The 17886-nt window shown below is 34.7% G+C and overlaps 1 protein-coding gene across 3 annotated transcripts in view; it reads left to right on the forward strand.

Moving 5' to 3' along the window:
- Nucleotides 1-17886, forward strand: part of PTPN22 (protein tyrosine phosphatase non-receptor type 22) — a 51139-nt gene that overhangs the window by 28208 nt on the left and 5045 nt on the right. For 2 of the 3 annotated variants that reach the window (XM_004263202.4, XM_033435812.2), the window contains 9 exons: nt 2214-2290; nt 2438-3255; nt 4966-5049; nt 5199-5245; nt 7143-7170; nt 10338-10421; nt 10689-10804; nt 13234-13264; nt 17128-17205. In XM_004263202.4, the coding sequence (XP_004263250.2) occupies nt 2214-2290; nt 2438-3255; nt 4966-5049; nt 5199-5245; nt 7143-7170; nt 10338-10421; nt 10689-10804; nt 13234-13264; nt 17128-17205 (1363 nt within the window). Of the gene's footprint in view, nt 1-2213; nt 2291-2437; nt 3256-4965; nt 5050-5198; nt 5246-7142; nt 7171-10337; nt 10422-10688; nt 10805-13233; nt 13265-17127; nt 17206-17886 lie in introns of those variants that run through there. The other variant, XM_033435819.2, reaches the window with a different exon arrangement.

Here is a 17886-nt window from a genome sequence, read left to right on the forward strand (position 1 = left end):
TTAAATGTTTGGTACAATTCACCAATGAAGCCATCTGGTCCTGGACTTTTCTTTGTTGGGAAAATATTTGATTACGGATTCAGCCTACTTACTAGTTGTAGGTGTATTTAGATTTTCCATTTCCTTCTGAGTCAGTTTTGGTTGATCATATGTTTTTAGGAATTTGTCCATTTAATCCAGGTTATACAATTTGTTGGCATACAATTATTCATATTATTATCTTATACTTTTTGTTTCTGTGAAATTAGTAGAAATGTCCCCACTTTTATTTCTGCAATTTGAGATTTTAGCAATTTCAGTCTTCTCTTTTTCCCTTAGTCAGTCTCTAGCTAAAGGTTTGTGAATTTTACAGATCTTTACAAAGGATCAAATTTTGGTTTCGTTGGTTTTCTCCATTGTTTTCTCTATTTCATTTATCTCTGCTCTAATCTTTTAATATTTCCTTCCTTCTGCTAGCTTTGGGTTTAGTTTTTTCTTATTCTAGTTCCTTAAGGTATAAAGTTAGGTAATTAATTTGAAATCTTTCTTCCAGGCATTCACAGTTGTAAATTTACCTCTAAGCACTGCTTTCACTGTATTCCATACGTTTTGGTATGATGTATTTTCATTCATTTCTAAGTATTCTCTAATTTCTATTGTGATTTCTCCTTTGACCCATTGGTTGTTTAAGAGTGTTTAATTTACACATACTTGTGAATTTTCCAGGTTTCCTTCTGTTATTGATTTCTAGTTTCAATCCATTATGATTGAAGAAGATACTTTGTATGACTTCTCTCTTTTAAAATTTATTAAAGCTTGTTTTGTGGCCTAACATCTGGTCTATCCTGGAGAATGTTCCATATATGTTTGAGAAGAATGTATGTTTTGTTGGGTAGAGTGTTCTATGAGTGTTTATTAGTTCTTATTTGTTTACATGATTGTTCATGTCTGTCCTCTGTCTCCTTGTTGATCTGATTTTTCTATTCATTATTGAATGTGGAGTATTAAAGTCTCTGTATCAGTTTACTAGGCTTGCTGTAACAAGTACCACAAACTAAGGAGGGCTTAAAACAACAAATTAATTTTCTCACAGTTCTGGAGTCACAAAGTCTAAAATTGAGGTGTCAGCAAGGCCATGCTCTCTCTCATAGCTCTAGGGGAAGAATCTTCCTTGCCTATTGCTATTTTTTGGTTTTTCCAGCAATCCTTGCTGTTCTTTGGCTTGCAGATACATTACTGCAGTCCAGTCTCTGCCTCTATCATCACACCACATTCTCCCTGTGTGTCTCTGAGTCTCTCTTTTCTCTTTTTGTAAGGACACAAGTCATTGCATTAGGGCCCACCCTAATCCAATATGACCTCATCTTAACTAATTACATCTGCAAAGACCCTATTTCCAAATAAGGTCACATTCACAGATTTCAGGGATTAGATTTCAACATATCTTTTTGAGAGTCACAATTAAACCCACTGCAGGTGGAATCTTATAATTGCTGACTTTTTAAAAAAACATATTGAAACATCCCCGAAGGCCAGATATATTGTACAATTGATGGTAGCTTGGAGCCATAGTAACAAATTTCATAATGTGATAATTCCTATGAAGAAAATAAAGATTGAGAATGTTTGGGCAAGTGGGTGGGAGTGTGATTTTAGGTTGAGTGGTCAGGGAAGGTTTCCTTATGTAGGTGACATTTAAGTAGAGAATAATTACTTAGAAAGAGCCAGCCATGCAAAATCTGGAGCAAAAGTATTTCAATCAGAGGGAATAGTAAGAGTAAAAGCCTCAAATTGGTAACGAGTTTGGTATGCTTATGGAACGGCAAGAAAACCAGTATAGCTGGAGCACAGTAAGGAAGAAAAATGTAGAACAAGATAAGTATGAGGACATAACATAAAAGGTTGATATGATGAAAGTTCTGAAAGTAAAGTGTTCTTGAGAATAAAGTTATATTTTAAATAAACATTTTAGAACTTCCACATATGAAAAGATGATGCTATAAGCAAATCCTTCTTAATTTCTATAACACTGTTTAATCCTTTATTTTGATCCTTTTGATTTCAGTATGTGACCAAGTTATTGCTGGGTTCAATATTTTGGAAACTCATATGACTCTTTCATGAATTATTTTAAATCTTTATATTTTCTGAAAAATAACTTTTTAGTCTTATGAATGCTAAAATCTCTCATGGTCATTGCTTCACTAAAAAACAATCTCTTACTTCTCTTGAAGATTCAAGCAAAGTATTCAGTTTCTAAGCAAAATTCCAATCCAGAAGCAGATTCTTATTCTCCTAATTTACCAAAAAGGTGAGTATAATTTTACACATCTAAATGTTGTCTAATTGTGTCTGGGAGGAAAATCTCATGCTTGTGTCTCATTGTGATGCTGAGAAGAGGATATGGGAAGAGACCTCTTTGGGATATGGTATCATCATTACTTTCTTTTTGTTTCAGCATCGTAAAAGAAGCAAAAGTGATGAACCAGCAGAGCAAAGGAAGGATAAGGGTGAAAAGTGCAGAAGCTTCTTCCTTTGACCTCAGGATTTCTGAAATAAATGAAAAGGAAGGGTTAGTAATGCACCCTTCTAAACAGAGCAGTTCTTTAGAGTTTTTGGAGCTAAACTGTGGTTGTAACAAAAATGCTGACACAACCATGAAATGGGAGAGAAAGGTATTCCCAATAGCTGGGGAGCCTCTTCAGAAGCATCAAAGTTTGGACTTGAGCTCCATTTTGTTTGGAGCACGTCCTAACTCTAAACCTGTAAATGCAGCAGGAAGATGTTTTAATTTAAATAGGCCAATAATGCGGACCAAATCAACTCCCTTTGAATTGATGCAACAGAGAGACACCAAAGAGTTGGACGTCGAGGAAAATTTTTATTTGGAATCTCACCCACACGATTCTTGTCTTGAGCAGGCTCAAAAAGTGATGCATGTTTCTTCAGCAGAACTGAATTATTCACCATTATATGACTCTAAGCATCAAATGTGCAATGCCTCTAAAGCAAAGCAGCATGACTCTGGTGCTTTTAAAGTACTTTCTTACATGTCTTTAGTAGAAGATCCTGATTTTTCATCATTGTCTCCAAGTAGTGCTGGTTCTAAGATGTCTCTTGATTTACCTGAGAAGCAAGATAAAACTGTTTTACCTTGTTCTTCACTGCCAAAATCTTCTACAACCCTCTTTCCTTATTACAATTCACATGATTCTTCAGCACTGACTCCTCCGACCAATTTCCCCCCTGCACTGAACCAAGAGACAGCAGTAGTAGGTAAGTTATTTCAAAAAGTTTGTACAGCATTTTAGATTTGACTTTGTTTCTATAAGATTTGGTTTTGTCTTACCCCCTCTCACCCTCTTATCCTTCTCTGCTTCCTTCTCCTTTTTCTCCTCAAAAAAATAAATTCCATGAGTGTTTTGATGATGTGATGAGTTGAAAATAGCAATAACAAATACATAACATTCCATGAAACAAGCAATAGTGGAGGCAATCAGATCTGGTACAGGACCTATGCCAGCCGGCGTGCTTCTAAAGGCAGCAGTCCTCATTCCTAGAAGTGTCTATCAAAAGTCCACAATTTTGTTATACAGCAGAAACTAACACAACATTGTAAAGCCATTATACTTCAGTAAAGATGTTAAAAAAAAAAAGTCCACAATTTATCCTTAGCATGCAGAAGCAACTTCCAAAAGAACATCAGAAAAGATTTGATCAACAGCACCACATGGTCACTCAGAATTTTTGTTGGAGAATCATGTGTCTATACTAAATTGAACAGATTGCTAAGAATTGAATTCTCTTCCTGCAGGAGTTGGAAGAGGAGGACTTGATTTCCTCTTGTCCTTTTATAATAACTTTATAGATGAGGATATATAGATGAGGATATAGATGAGGATACATGTTCAGTATTCTGTATGATATTTTAATCTTATATGACTTTAATTTCATATTTTATCTCTTATAGTTCTGTATTTTTGCATATTATGCATATTGTTTCATATTACTGAGTGGTTTGAAAGTAGGAGTAAATATTTGGTTAGATAATTATAATAGTTTGATATGAAAGAAGATGCTGTGAAAGAAGAGTTAAAGCAAGTTTAACTGTCTTAGATATGTCATCAGAAATTTATAAAGAACGGTCCACCTAGGTAGGAAGTAGAGAAAGCTTTTTCTCTATGACATTATTTACCGTACAGAGTTCCTCAATAGATACGTAGATGCATAGTTCTGTTATAAAAATATTCCATCTGGATCTAGTTTCTTCTTTGGTTAGAAGGAAGGATTACATACTTTGATATTGTTTTATGATTTAAAGAAATTTTATTTTTCTAGATACCTATAGTTCCTTAAACTTCCCTGAGTGTCAGCATTAGGAACCAAATCCTTATCTTCAAGGATTGTAGCAACATTGACATGTGTGCCATCTGGTGGCAGTCTCTCATAATAGCATTTAAATTCTATAAAAATTCTGAATACTTCTATAGAAATATAGAAAACCTTGTTATACCATTTTTTTGTAAACAGGAAAAATATCAATATTCTTAATTCTATAAGAGTGAAGAAGAGATACTAAAATCTTTGTGATTTTTACCTGCTCTGTAATTGAATCTTTGGCATGTCAACGTGCTTTATGATGTTGTATATTCTATGTAAAACAAAAGGCAAGAGTTACGGAGAAAACAATCCAAAGCTTCCTAAATTAATATAAGATGTTACATTATGTTAACTGATACTCAGTGACTTAATCAAAATACCTTTGAGCTTTTAAAAGAAACAATAAATCTTGAAGAAGAATCAAAATCCTCCTGGGTTTCCAATTTAGGATTAGAGAATTTATGTTGTTTTCTCCTTGAGTGAACAGATACCAGCTTAAATATATTAATGATGCTTGACATAATTTGTATCAAGATTAGAATATAAGAATTTTCTTTGGATTTTTCTAATTAAATATTTTGATTATATTTTGGGCATTTTGGATAGCAACTTCTCCGAGAATAGATGATGAAATTCCCCCTCCACTTCCTGAACGGACACCTGAATCTTTTATTGTGGTAGAGGAAGCTGGTGAGTACAGTTCAGTAAGTGTAAAATAAAGTGTGAATTAACTATATTACTTCTTAGGTCCTCTCAATATTCTGTGTGCTATTGCTGAGTAACAATTGCTCTCTAAAACTACAGCACTAAAATTGAAACATATTTACTTTTTTTTACAGGAGAATTCCCCCTGGATATTCCCAACTCTTTAACTTCAGCTGTGAAGGTAAAAATTGGAACATCACTAGAATGTAGTAGAACATCTGAATCAAAGAAATTTGATGATTTGGTAAGACTTAGACCAAGCAAGGTCAATAACATTTTTCTGATTCTACTCACTTGGATTCAACGGACTATAGTCCTATTCCTTATATATATATTTTTTTCATAAATTTACTTATTTATTTATTTTTGGCTGCATTGGGTCTTCGTTGCTGCGTGCAGGCTTTTCTCTAGCTGCGGTGAGCGGGGGCTACTCTTCGTTGCGGTGCGCGGGTTTCTAATTGCAGTGGCTTCTCTTGTTGCAGAGCGTGGGCTCTAGGCGCACGGGCTTCAGTAGTTGTGGCACTCAGGCTCAGCAGTTGTGGCTCATGGGTTCTAGAGTGCAGGCTCAGTAGTTGTGGCTCACGGGCCCAGCCGCTCCGCGGCATGTGGGATCTTCCTGGACCAGGGCTCGAACTCATGTCTCCTGCACTGGCAGGCAGATTCTTTACCACTGCGCCACCAGGGAAGCCCCTTCCTTTTATTTTAAACACGTATCACTTAGTAAATCCTAAGCGGATACTATTTATAAAACAATGTGCTAGAGGATGTGGGGGATAAAAAGATGTATAAGACACAATTATTGCCCTTAAGAAACTTATAGTTCAGTAATGGGGATATAGCATGTGTACACAAGTCTTTATTTTTGTCTGTATTTATTATAACAAGGCAAATATAATCAGTGCCATATGGAAGATAAGAACTTTGAAACTGTGAGAGATCCCTTCAGGTTGGAAGTGATCAAGGAAGACAGTGAAAGAAGAAACATTTGACTTTATTCTTTAAGGACAGTTAAGGCAAAAATAATTGTTTCATAAGTAGATTGCTTGTTCATAGCAGTCATCTGGTAGGCTGTTTCTTGTGAGCTGTGATAACACAGAGAGTAGTTTTTTAAAAAAAATAACAGATGTCTATATTATTTAAGATAAACCTTTTGGAATAATGTTCCCTGTTTCTAGAAGAAAAACCTATACCTTTAACAATCTGTTATTCATTAGTATATAATTCTATGAACCAACTATCTTAAAATTTCAGAGATCAGAAAAGTAATTAACTAAAACATTTAAACACGCCTACAATTGCAGTGCTGGTGGGCAAATATTCCCTGCCTTTTAAATTACACATTTTAAAAAAAATTATTTTATTTATTTATCTTTAGCTGTGTTGGGTCTTTGTTGCTGCATGCGGGCTTTTTCTAGGTGCGGCGAGCGAAGGCTGCTCTTCGTTGTGGTGCATGGGCTTCTCATTGCGGTGGCTTCTCTTGTTGCAGGGCATGGGCTCTAGGCGCACGGGCTCAGTAGTTGTGGCTCGCAAGCTCTAGAGCGCAGGCTCAGTAGTTGTAGCCACACGGTCTTAGTTGCTCCGTGGCATGTGGGATCTTCCTGGACAAGGGCTCAAACCCATGTCCTCTGCATTGATAGGTGGATTCTTAACCACTGCGCCACCAGGGAAGCCCTTAAATTACACTTTTAATGTGCTAGTAACTGTTACTATTATTGCTAATGGTCTTTATCTTAACAACTCCCAGAGTAAAGAACAATCACTACTTTTTCAGTGTCATGAAGTAATTTCAGTGGCAACAACCTTACCTGGAATTAAATTTTCAGGGAAATGTTCTGAGTAGGAAGGAAATAACTATAAAAAGGATCAATTTAGGACCAATATTCATGACATATACAAATCACTGTAGGAGTGGATGATTCTTCACAGTTCAGCACATTTATAAATTAGGAAAAATAGGGTCAACATTTCATAACTCTCTATTGGTATATGAAATGTAATTTTAAAATGCTATTTATTGCTTTGAGTTTATAGATTTCTATACATGTTCTTCTTTCACTTTGACTTTCTTTCTTTTTCAGAGTGTAAAACCCCAGAGTCCCAAATCAGGTAAAAAATTTTCTTTGGCTTTAGATGACATTTAGCCCTAAGAATTTGTACTGCAAGAATGGCTCATTAAGTTGAGAGTAATTCACCTCAGGAGATGGCTTGGTTTCCATAATAGCTTCCACTATTTATCGATCTATTTCTGGTTTTCCTAGGCTAGTAGTTTCGTTTTGTCAAGGGCGAAAGGAAGACAGGATTTTAGAATTCTGCTCCTTGATATATAGCCCTAAAAAAAAAAAAAAAACCCAAACTATTTTAGATACAATCTCTTAAAACTCTGCAGCAGTTCCATTTTACTGGTTTTATCATTGTTAACAGTGTGATTCTAAAAAGTTATTTCTGGTCACTTAGGTCTTTAACTTGTCACTGCTTCTTAGTACTTTCTTGCTCGTTTTATACATTGAATGACAACATCAACAGCAAACATCCTTTGAACACTGATAGGTACTTTACATACATTATAACAAGTAGTAGTTGCCCTTAACACATTTATTCATATTAACATATTGCTCAAATACGTAAATAAGCAGTATAACATAGAGGTTAAATAGCATGAGTTTTGGTGTCAGGTAGACTTTCATTCAAATCCCCAGCCTACCAATAGTTATCAAAATCTATGACCTTGGTTACATTATATACTTTATCGATTTTTCTCACTTATAAAATGAGGATAATAGAACTCCCCTTCTAAGAGGATTTTTGTGAGGATCTAGTGAGATAAAGCATATAAAGATTTTAGCACAGTGGTTGTCAAATAATAAGCTCTCATTAAATGTTACCTATTACAATTTTTATTAGGTAATTATTAAATGAACATTTCCTAAGCAAGTTCCGTGTGCCTTATACAGTGTTAGAATAGGCAGAATATTTAAGAAAGGGCGCTGCTTAATGATTCTATATGTATTCAAATTGGGTAGACAAAATTAACACTCACTTGGAACCATTCAGTGACAATCTATGTGGCACTGATTATCATCACCAGGAATCTGGACTAAAGAAAGGTATCACTGGAGTGGTTAGGAAAGGCTTGAGTAGGTGAAAGAAATTTAAGAATATGGATAGAGGAAAAAAGAGGGAATTCCAGGAGAGGGATCAGAGTAAGAGTGACTCAAAGGTAAAAATAAGCATGATGGGTACAGAGAAATGGTAAGTAGGTTAATTTAATTGCAACAGAGGTTCTATTATAGGGAAATATGGAAAATAAATTTGGATAGATAAAATGTGGGAAAATTCCAAAGGACTTAAAAGCTAGGCAGATGAAATATCCACAACAGACAAATCTTTGTATAGAGAAATCAGATTTGTGGTTGCCAATCTAATCTGGAGGGAATGGGGAGAGACTGCTAAATGAGTATGGAGTTTCTTTTCAGGACAATTAAAATTTTGGAACTAGATTGTGGTGATGATTGCACATCACTGTGAATGTACTAAATGTCATTAACGGCAAATTTTGTTACGTGTATTTTATCACACACGAAGCTTGGCAGAAGAATTTAAATTTAATTCAGTAAGTAATAAACATTGTAGGTTCTTCGTCAGGGGAGTATTAAGATGAAAATGGTGTTTTGGGAAGGTATTTGGCAGGATATCGCTACCTGAAAGTTATAGTCTCATAATATTTCCTAAAATCAAACGGGAAGGTGATAAGCTACTTCAGAGTAGTTATCAAATATTTATCAAATGCCTACTATATGCCAGTTATTGTATTAGGTGATGGAAATAAGTATTGCACTTAATTTTTGCATATTACCCAGCATATAAGGAATAAACAAGAGAACTTTCTTTATAGGTAAGTCCTAAGACGTGAAAAACCCAATGACCAAAGACAGATAAAACTCTAGCACTTAACCACATACTCATTTTCAAAAGACATTAATAGGGACTTCTCTGGCAGTCCAGTGGTTACAACTTTGCGCTTCCAATGCAGGGGGTGCGGGTTCGATTCCTGGTCAGGGAACTAAGATGGCACCTGCCACACGGTGTGGCCAAAAAATTAAAAAAAATAAAAGACATTAATAAAGTATATAATTATACTTAGCGCTGTATAACGAGAAGCATACAGCAATAGAACACCATTTGTTTCTTAGGACTTACATTATGGGAAAATAGCTCCATTATTTAAAATTCTTTATCATGGAAATTTTCAAACACACAGTTTAAATCTACCATAATAACAGTAATCACACTAATAAAATTAATAATAATTCCTTAATATTATCTAATATCCAGACTTTGTTCAATTTTCTCAAACTGTCTCAAACATGTCTTTTTACAGTTGGTTTATGTGAAGCTGGATTCAAACAAAGTCTGCACATTGCCTTTGGTTTATATGTTTCTTAAGCCTTTTAAAGTTTGTAACAGTTCTTCTTTTTATGTTTTCTCATGCCATTTATTTGTTGAGGGAATGGGCCATTTGTCCTTAAGATTGCTAATATTCTGGATTTAGCTGTTTGTATCCTCATGGTTTTATTTAACATGTTCCTTTATCTCCAGGATTCTCTGTAAAATTGTAGTAAGATTAGAAGCTTGACTAAATTCAGGTTCAATTTCTTTTGAAGAATACTTTTGTAAGTGAGCTACAAGTTTGTGATGAAGCATAGGCTCATTGGTGAAAGAGCTAGAATAACAAAGTTCTTGAGGCTCCAGTCAATGTTCAGATAATTTTTTATTTGGCTGTTGTAGGTTAATATTGAAAAATTGGAAAGGTTATACAAAACCAAAAAGGGATTTTTAAAAATAATTTTTATTGGAGTATAGTTGATTTACAATGTTGTGTTAGTTTCAGGAATACAGCAAAGTGAATCAGTTATACATATACATATATCCACTCTTTTTTAGATTCTTTTCCCATATAGGCCATTATAGAGTATTGAGTAGAGTTCCCTGTGCTATACAGTAGGTCCTTATTAGTTATCTATTCTATATATAGTAATGTGTATATGTCAATCCCAGTCTCCCAATTTATCCCTCCCCCAACTTCCCCTTTGGTGACCATAAATTTGTTTTCTACATCTGTGATTCTGTATTTTGTGAATAAGTTGATTTGCACCATTTTTTAGATTCCATGTATAAGCAATATCATATGATATTTGTCTCAAAAAGGGATGTTGACTTAGGACTTTTAATTGATGAATTATTTTTTTTTGCTCTGTTGTATACTCTTTTCATAGATAGACACCAAGATCCTTCTTCTTCCCTGCCACCTCCACTGCCAGAAAGAACCTTAGAGTCCTTCCTTGTTGCTGATGAAGATTGTAAGTGGCAGTGCTTTCTCTCAAAAAAGTCATAAAAATGAGACCATTAAAGGTTAACAATAAAGTAGGATCTAAATGGAAAAGGTACAAAGAATGATTAAATAACATAAAAATAATACATTTAAAAATCCCATAATGCATTGCAAAATGCATAAAATAATGCATAAAAATAATGCATAAAAAAGTCAAGCAAAGAATTACTGAATATATACCTGTATACAATCTGAAGGCTTAAGAAGCTATGCAACAAAACACGTTTTTTTTTAGGTATGCAGACTCAACCTATAGAGACTTATTCTACTAGCTGTCCTAACACCATGGAAAATTCAACATCTTCAAAACAGACATTGAAGACTCCTGGAAAATGTTTCACAAGGAGTAAGGTAAAGAAGATAAGAGTTTATGGAAATATGCCAGAGGCTTTCCATTACTGAAAGTGTCCCTACCCCTGCCACTCCAACCCCAGGCCACCAGCATTAAGATGAAAAATTAGACTAAATATTTTCATTGATATTCACTGTTGGTCTCACAACGATCAAAATTAATGGAGGGAAACCAAAAATTTAAAATAACCCAACAACTTAAAGCAGACCCAATAAAACTATCAACTTTTTTTCCCTGAAACTAGACAAATTGATTCCAAAGTTCATATGGGGGGAAAAAAGAGCAAGAATAGTCAGTAAACCGAAAAAAAAAAAAAAGTAAAAGCAATGAAAGAAGGGTAGCTTTATCAGATATTAAAACATCGTAAAGCCTCAATAATTAAAATGGTATGATATTGGTGTATGAAAAGAAACACATACCAACAGAGCAGAAGGAAAACTTCAGAAATAGATCCAAAAATGTAGAGGAATTTAGTATATGATGAAGGGAACCTTTCAAGTCAGGGAATAAAGATGGATGTTTTAATCACTGTTGTTGGTTCAACTGGATAACAACCTAGAGGGATAAAAAGGTAGGATCCATACCTCACAGCTATACCAGGATATATTCTAGTTGGATAAAAGATTTAAATGCTAAAAAACAAAAAACCAACCCATCAAAGTACTAAAAAAACCTGGAAAGATTACTTTACAACCTGGGAGTGGGAATGATCTTTATAACTATGATTCAAAATCCAGAAGCCATAAGAAGGGAGATTTATAAATTTAACTAAATAAAACAGAAAATTTCTGCATGGTAAAACAACAACAAAAAAATCACCTTAAAAATCAAAAGACAAAGAACAAATTGGAGAAAAAAATATCTGCAACTGGCATCATAGTCAAAGGACTATATTTCTTTAATATTATATATTTCTTTAGCAATTCATAGAAAATAATAACCCTAAAAGTGAGCAAAAATACATGATCTGATAATTCAAAGATAAGTAAATGTGCATGATCTGACTTTTAAACATTTGATATGTTCAACCTCACTCATAATAAAAGAAATACGAATTAAAACCACAGTCACATACTGTGTTTCATGTTTCAGAAGGGCCAATTCCAAAGTCTGACTATATTCTCTGTTAGGCAGGTTATGGGAAAATAAGCACACACTTGCAATCTTGGTGGTAATGTAAGTGGTATAACTTCTATGGAGGACAATTTAGCAATACCTATCAAAATTACCAATGCATATATCTTTTGACCCAACAATTCCACATTTAGGAATTTATCCCACAAATATGCTTGCTCATATGTGAAATGAAATGTATACCAGGTTATTCATTATACCATTATTTATAAGGGTAGACAATTGGGAACGTAAATGTTAATCATTAGGGGAACTGATTAAATAAATCATAAATAATGGTATATGCATACAATGGAATTCTATGCAGCTGAAAAAAGAATGAGGACTCTCTCAATATACTTTTATATATTTTATTAAATTTTGCTTAAAAGGGTGAAAATATGATCTATATTTATATTATATATTCATAAGTAACTTTGGAAGGATACATAAAAACTAACAACAATGGTTACCTGCAGGGGGAGGGTCAGAAACTAGGTAGATGGAGAACAAAGATGGGAGCATTTTTACTAGGATATTTTGAATTATAAATAATCTATATTTAAAAACTAAATAAAATTTTTCAAAAAAAATTATTAAATACCTATTATATAGAAGATTACATTTCTAAGTATTAGGAAAATAGAAATGTCATAAAGGACATCTAAATGTCCTTGAGAAGAGTACAGTTGATCTACTAGAATGCCTATATACGAAACAACGTGAAAATTATCAAAAAGTAAAATACTATGGAACAAACTGAAAACATACACCCTGAGGAAATGTGAAGAAAAGGAGAAATCTGGGTAGATTCCTAGAAGAGGTTAAGTTAGAGACTTCACCATAAAGGAGGCAGAAGACATGGGTTTGCTGAAAGAGGGAGAAGAAAGTAGCATGGTTAACAGTATGAAGTGAACCTCAGTAAACTGAGTACAGAAAATGACTGGCAAAATTTTTTGGCCTGAATGGGAACGGCAATGTATCACAGCTATCTTCAGAAGCCATTGTGGGTCCTGGAATGGTCGCCTAGTAAAGAAGACAAGTAGGAACTCCATCTTTCCCCCTGACACAACAAGAGCACTATTTCTAAATAAATAGTGTGATTCTTATATGGGTGGAAAATGTAGCAAGATAAGATCAAGTGGAGACTTTGCACTGAATTAAAAAATGGCAAGATAGAAAAATAATTTTGTACATTTGATATCCATTTTTAAAGAAATTAATCCTTTTGACTGAAATCTATATTTCTAGTTGATTAAAGTATTTTGGATTTCACAGGGAAAAAACTCACTTTTTCCTTTTCTTCATTTTGTAGAGTTTGAAAATTTTGCGAAACATGAAAAAGAGTAAGTTTCTTTTACTTATTTTTGGAATACACATTCCACTTTCAATATTATGTAATTTTTCCTTATATAACCACTCTGAAAAAATGAACAATATTATTCCTAAACAGAACCTTGTTACAGTCCTACGTATCAGAACAATCACCCCTAGGCCTTGTACTCTGCTAGGTTCCACAATGCTAATACTAGGTAGGGAGTAAGGGGAAAGAAAGTTTGTCTGATACACAGGAATAATAGTATGACGTTTGGCATTTTCTACCCATGCTAAGATGCTGTCATACAAGTGTGTTATTTGAAATTCCCAGCAGTCTAACCTCAGATGTACTTTCTTTGAAAGTAGTCATAGCAAAGCATATTGTGAAACAAATGTGTTGATTTAATAAAATAAGCAAAGTATTGACACATTTCCATTTTTACCAAGTATTATTAGCAGTAAAAGTCTGTTGCTTACTGTTTTTCCTATATTGTAATGAAAACAAAACCCAGACTCCTGAAACTGTGGGAAACTGATTATCTTAGAAATCCTATTTATAACTACAAAGTATATAAAACGTGGTGGTATAGTTTTTACAAATTTGATCCATTGGGTTAGTCATCAAGGACCAAACAGCTATTTGGTACTATACTGGTATTGTAGGGAGAAACAAAGAGCACTGAGAAAACTTGATTTAAGGTATAATCTAAGTAAGAAGGTTTATAGCTGAATCTTACTCTTTTCACTCTATCTCCCTTTCCATAAACTTGTGCTAGTCTCCTTTCATTGCCACCACACCTGATCTCTGAAGTGAACTAATTTCTTACTTATGATGGGCTAAAGCATGACTGGAAAATATACTCTTTCCTCTAAAGTCAGTCAAAAGAGAATTTAAACACTGCAAGAAGAAATTATAGTATATAACATAAGAAATAAAACAGCTAAAAGCAAAGAAATGAGTGACTTGAATAGCTAGCCAAAGATTGATTTGATCAGCTTAGCTTATGAAACACCCAGTTTTCTTTTTTATTTTCAAATTATTTATTTATTTTTGTCTGTGTTGGGTCTTTGTTGCTGCATATGGGCTTTCTCTAGTTGCGGCGAGCGGGGGCTACTCTTGGTTGCCGTGAGCAGGCTTCTCATTGTGGTGGCTTCTCTTGTTGCGGAGAACAGGCTCTAGGTGCGTGGGCTTCCGTAGTTGTGGCGCACGGGCTTAGTTGCTCCTCAGCATGTGGGATCTTCCCAGACCAGGGATGGAACCGTGTCCCCTGCATTGGCAGGCGGATTCTTAACCACTGCTCCACCAGGGAAGTCCCTACAGTTTTCTTTCTCTAAAAAAAAAGCAGAAAACAAACCCAAAAAAGTTTCTTTCTCTAGCTCCAACTCTGTCTTGGGGATATCAAACAAAGATACAGAAACTTCAGGAAGATTTAGGTTGGCATAGATGTGAGATATGTTATGACTGTCTGAGACTCTGAGACTTATTTCTAATTTCTATTTCTCAGTTGCCTTCACCCTCTGGTCTTCTGTCCTTAAATTAAGAACAAAATCTGGCCCCCAAAGTTGATCCTGAAGCTTTAGACTTATCTGCCTTTACCTGCATATGTTCTCTTCCCCTTCTAGATGGTCCATGCCTCCTGGGTTCTATATGTTCTCCCTTTAGCCTGGATGCCTTACTGGTCCTACTTTTAAGGAAATTAGGATTCTTCACCTGTTGTTTTAAGTTAGCATCTAAGCCTGGTGTCAGGCTCTTTCATTCATTCATTCATTCAATGAACATGTGTTGAGTGCCTCCTATGTGCCAGGCATTCTTCAAGGCAGTGGGCATGTGATGGTGAACAGAACAGTGTGAATTTGGTGTGTTGTAGGCACTCAAAGGAAGCCATCATAGCTGCAGGGTATTAAGAAGAGAAAGGAGTAAGGTGTGTCCAAAAGATGGTAGAGATGAGAGGTAGTTAGATCCTTATGGGTCATGTTAATGGCCCAATGGAAAGTCACAGAAGAGTTTTAGACAGAGATGTTACATGATCTGTCTTTTGAAAAGATCATTCTGGCTGCTGGTGACAAGAGTTGAAGCTGTCAGCTATGACACCTGATGCCTACTTTTGGTGGGAAACTTTAGCTGCTAGGAAATCTTTCATTTGCAAGTGACAGAAAACCCAACTTTAGCTTAAGCAGAAAAGGGGAATTTATCAGCTTATGACCAAGAGTTCAAATGATGGAATTAAAGATGTAAAGTCTCATTCCATATCTCCTTTGTTTCACTCTGTTAGCTCACTCATAGGCAGGCTTTTACCATGTGATTTCAGGCTTATGATGAAAAAAATGAGCTCTTTCCTGGTTGCTCAAGCAACAGCCTGACTGATGACTAGTGTTGATTGGGCCTGATTGTCTTGGCTAAACCTAAACCAATTATTGCCAGTATATTTAATGCTTGGATTAAGAAGATAGTGTCATACCTAACATTCGACAATTGTTACATGTGGACGCTGACCAATAAGGAATGAGGTCAGACCTAAACAACTGGTGTGACCATGGCAAAGTACCAACTGACAGCCCTAGTCATAGGTCAGCTCCTTCATCTAAGGGTTGAATGAGCTCCACGAGAAGTATGGCCATTGAACATTGGAGAGGGATGGTTTCTTAAAGGAAAATTCAAGTTCTATTATCAGAAGAAGGAATTAATGCTGAGCAGACAGCATAAAAGTATCTATGACAAGCTAGATGCAGAATAGTAGTTCACTATACATATATGCAAAATCTTTGTCTCCAGTTATAAAAAACCAGTATTCCCTTTTGGGACAATTGTTTTCTTTCTGAAGGATGTATATACCTCTTAGCTCATGTGCAGTATAGAGATGATTGCTATCTCCTGAACTTTCTCACCTTCACCCACTTGTTTTCCATGTCTCTATCATCAGTGGCTAGCCCAATGCTTGCCACATAGTAGGTATTCAATAAATATATATTTTAACTGAATCTGATTGAAATTCATGATTTACTCTAGTGATTCATACTCAAGTAACTCCAGGAAGGGGGAGGTCTTTCTAGAATCTTAGTATTAGGTATGTGTGTACAAACATAGATGCAGTCCTCACACTACATTCTGAAAATGATGAGAACAAAAAAAAGGTGAATATTTAGTAATTTCTCCCCAATTATGTACTGCTTCTTAGAAAGTTTATACAAGCCTGAAATTATCCTTTTTTGCTGCTAGACAGTGCTTGTGCAAAATATGGACCATGTTTTCAATGGATTGTTTTCAGAATTGGGCAGATACTGATACGTGAATATATTAAGGTGCTGGGAAGAGAAATATATTTTTAAGTCTGCCTATAGGTAGGTAAAATAGCAAAACAAAGCAACATAACAGTGCTTTTGGGGAGATTCTGGGCCTAACTAGAATCACCCATAATGGGAAAAAAGTAGGCTGGAAAGTGAAGAAAGATATTCCAGGCGTAGAGGATGGTGGAAGAACTATCACCGACTTGCCACGGTTGAGCTAATGTGGAGAATAAATTATTTAAAAGTGTACTTAAGAGCGATCAGAGTGCAAAGTAAGATGCAGTTGAAAGCCAAAAATGTAAATCCCAGAAAAAGTTGATTCACAATAAAATGGATTGTATTCCTGAATCCTTTGGTGATTCTCTCTAGTGTTGGGTTTATTATACAATCTGTTTGCAAAGAAAAGAAAACTTAAAAAAAATATGCACAAAAAAATGAGAAAATTATAGTGTCAACCCATTTGTAAACATCTATATTTTGTTACATTTGATAGTGATATGTTTATCTGGAAGTATTAATTAATTTGGAGGGAATGTGTAATCTCAACAATTATGTGGTCTGAGTCTGTATCCATTCTTTCCCTTACATTTTTTTCTTTTGATTCTAGGTATCTGTAATTCTTCCCCATCAAACAATCCTGCAGACTCTGTTCGGTCAAATAACTCCAGCTCCTTTTTCAATTTTGGTATGTGTGTTACTTCCCAGAGTTAAAAAAATATTTATCTTAATTATTCATTTACAGTATAAGAGATACAACTTTAATATGATTTAAGTTTGCATGTATAAGTCCTTATGTGTATATTCTTTTTCATGCCATTTATCTTTTTATTTTTGACCTCAGCTAACTCTTACATCTTACATAGGCCTGAATTGCCTAGCATATATGGAAAATAAAACTAGGTACCAAATGATCATGTTGGCATGTAGTAAATGAATGTGAAAGCCAAATGAAGAAATTCTGAAATGCCATAATACTCTAGTTCATATCTAAGCAAAGTTATAAAAAATATACAAGTGTGATGAAAAGAACGGAAGATGCTGCTATCTAATCTTGTGTAACTCATGCAACATTAGGCGCTGAAGCACAATTCTGACAGTTTAAAGGAACTGTTTGCCCAATTGCTCTTTAGTATAAGCTATAAATTTAAAATAATTTTATATTAAGCATTCTATTATTCTATATAACATAAATTCATGATACTATTTAAGGTAGTATTATGTATACTATAATTTTTGTAAGGAGTATAGCAAATAATGTAGGATATTACTACTAAAAATTATTATTAACCAAAAAGCAGACCCCCTGAAAAGGTCTGGGGGACCTCCAGTGGTCCCAGGGACCACATCCTGAGAACAGTTGCTCTAT

Source organism: Orcinus orca, chromosome 1 (assembly GCF_937001465.1).
Source record: "Orcinus orca chromosome 1, mOrcOrc1.1, whole genome shotgun sequence".
NCBI classification, from domain to species: domain Eukaryota; kingdom Metazoa; phylum Chordata; class Mammalia; order Artiodactyla; family Delphinidae; genus Orcinus; species Orcinus orca.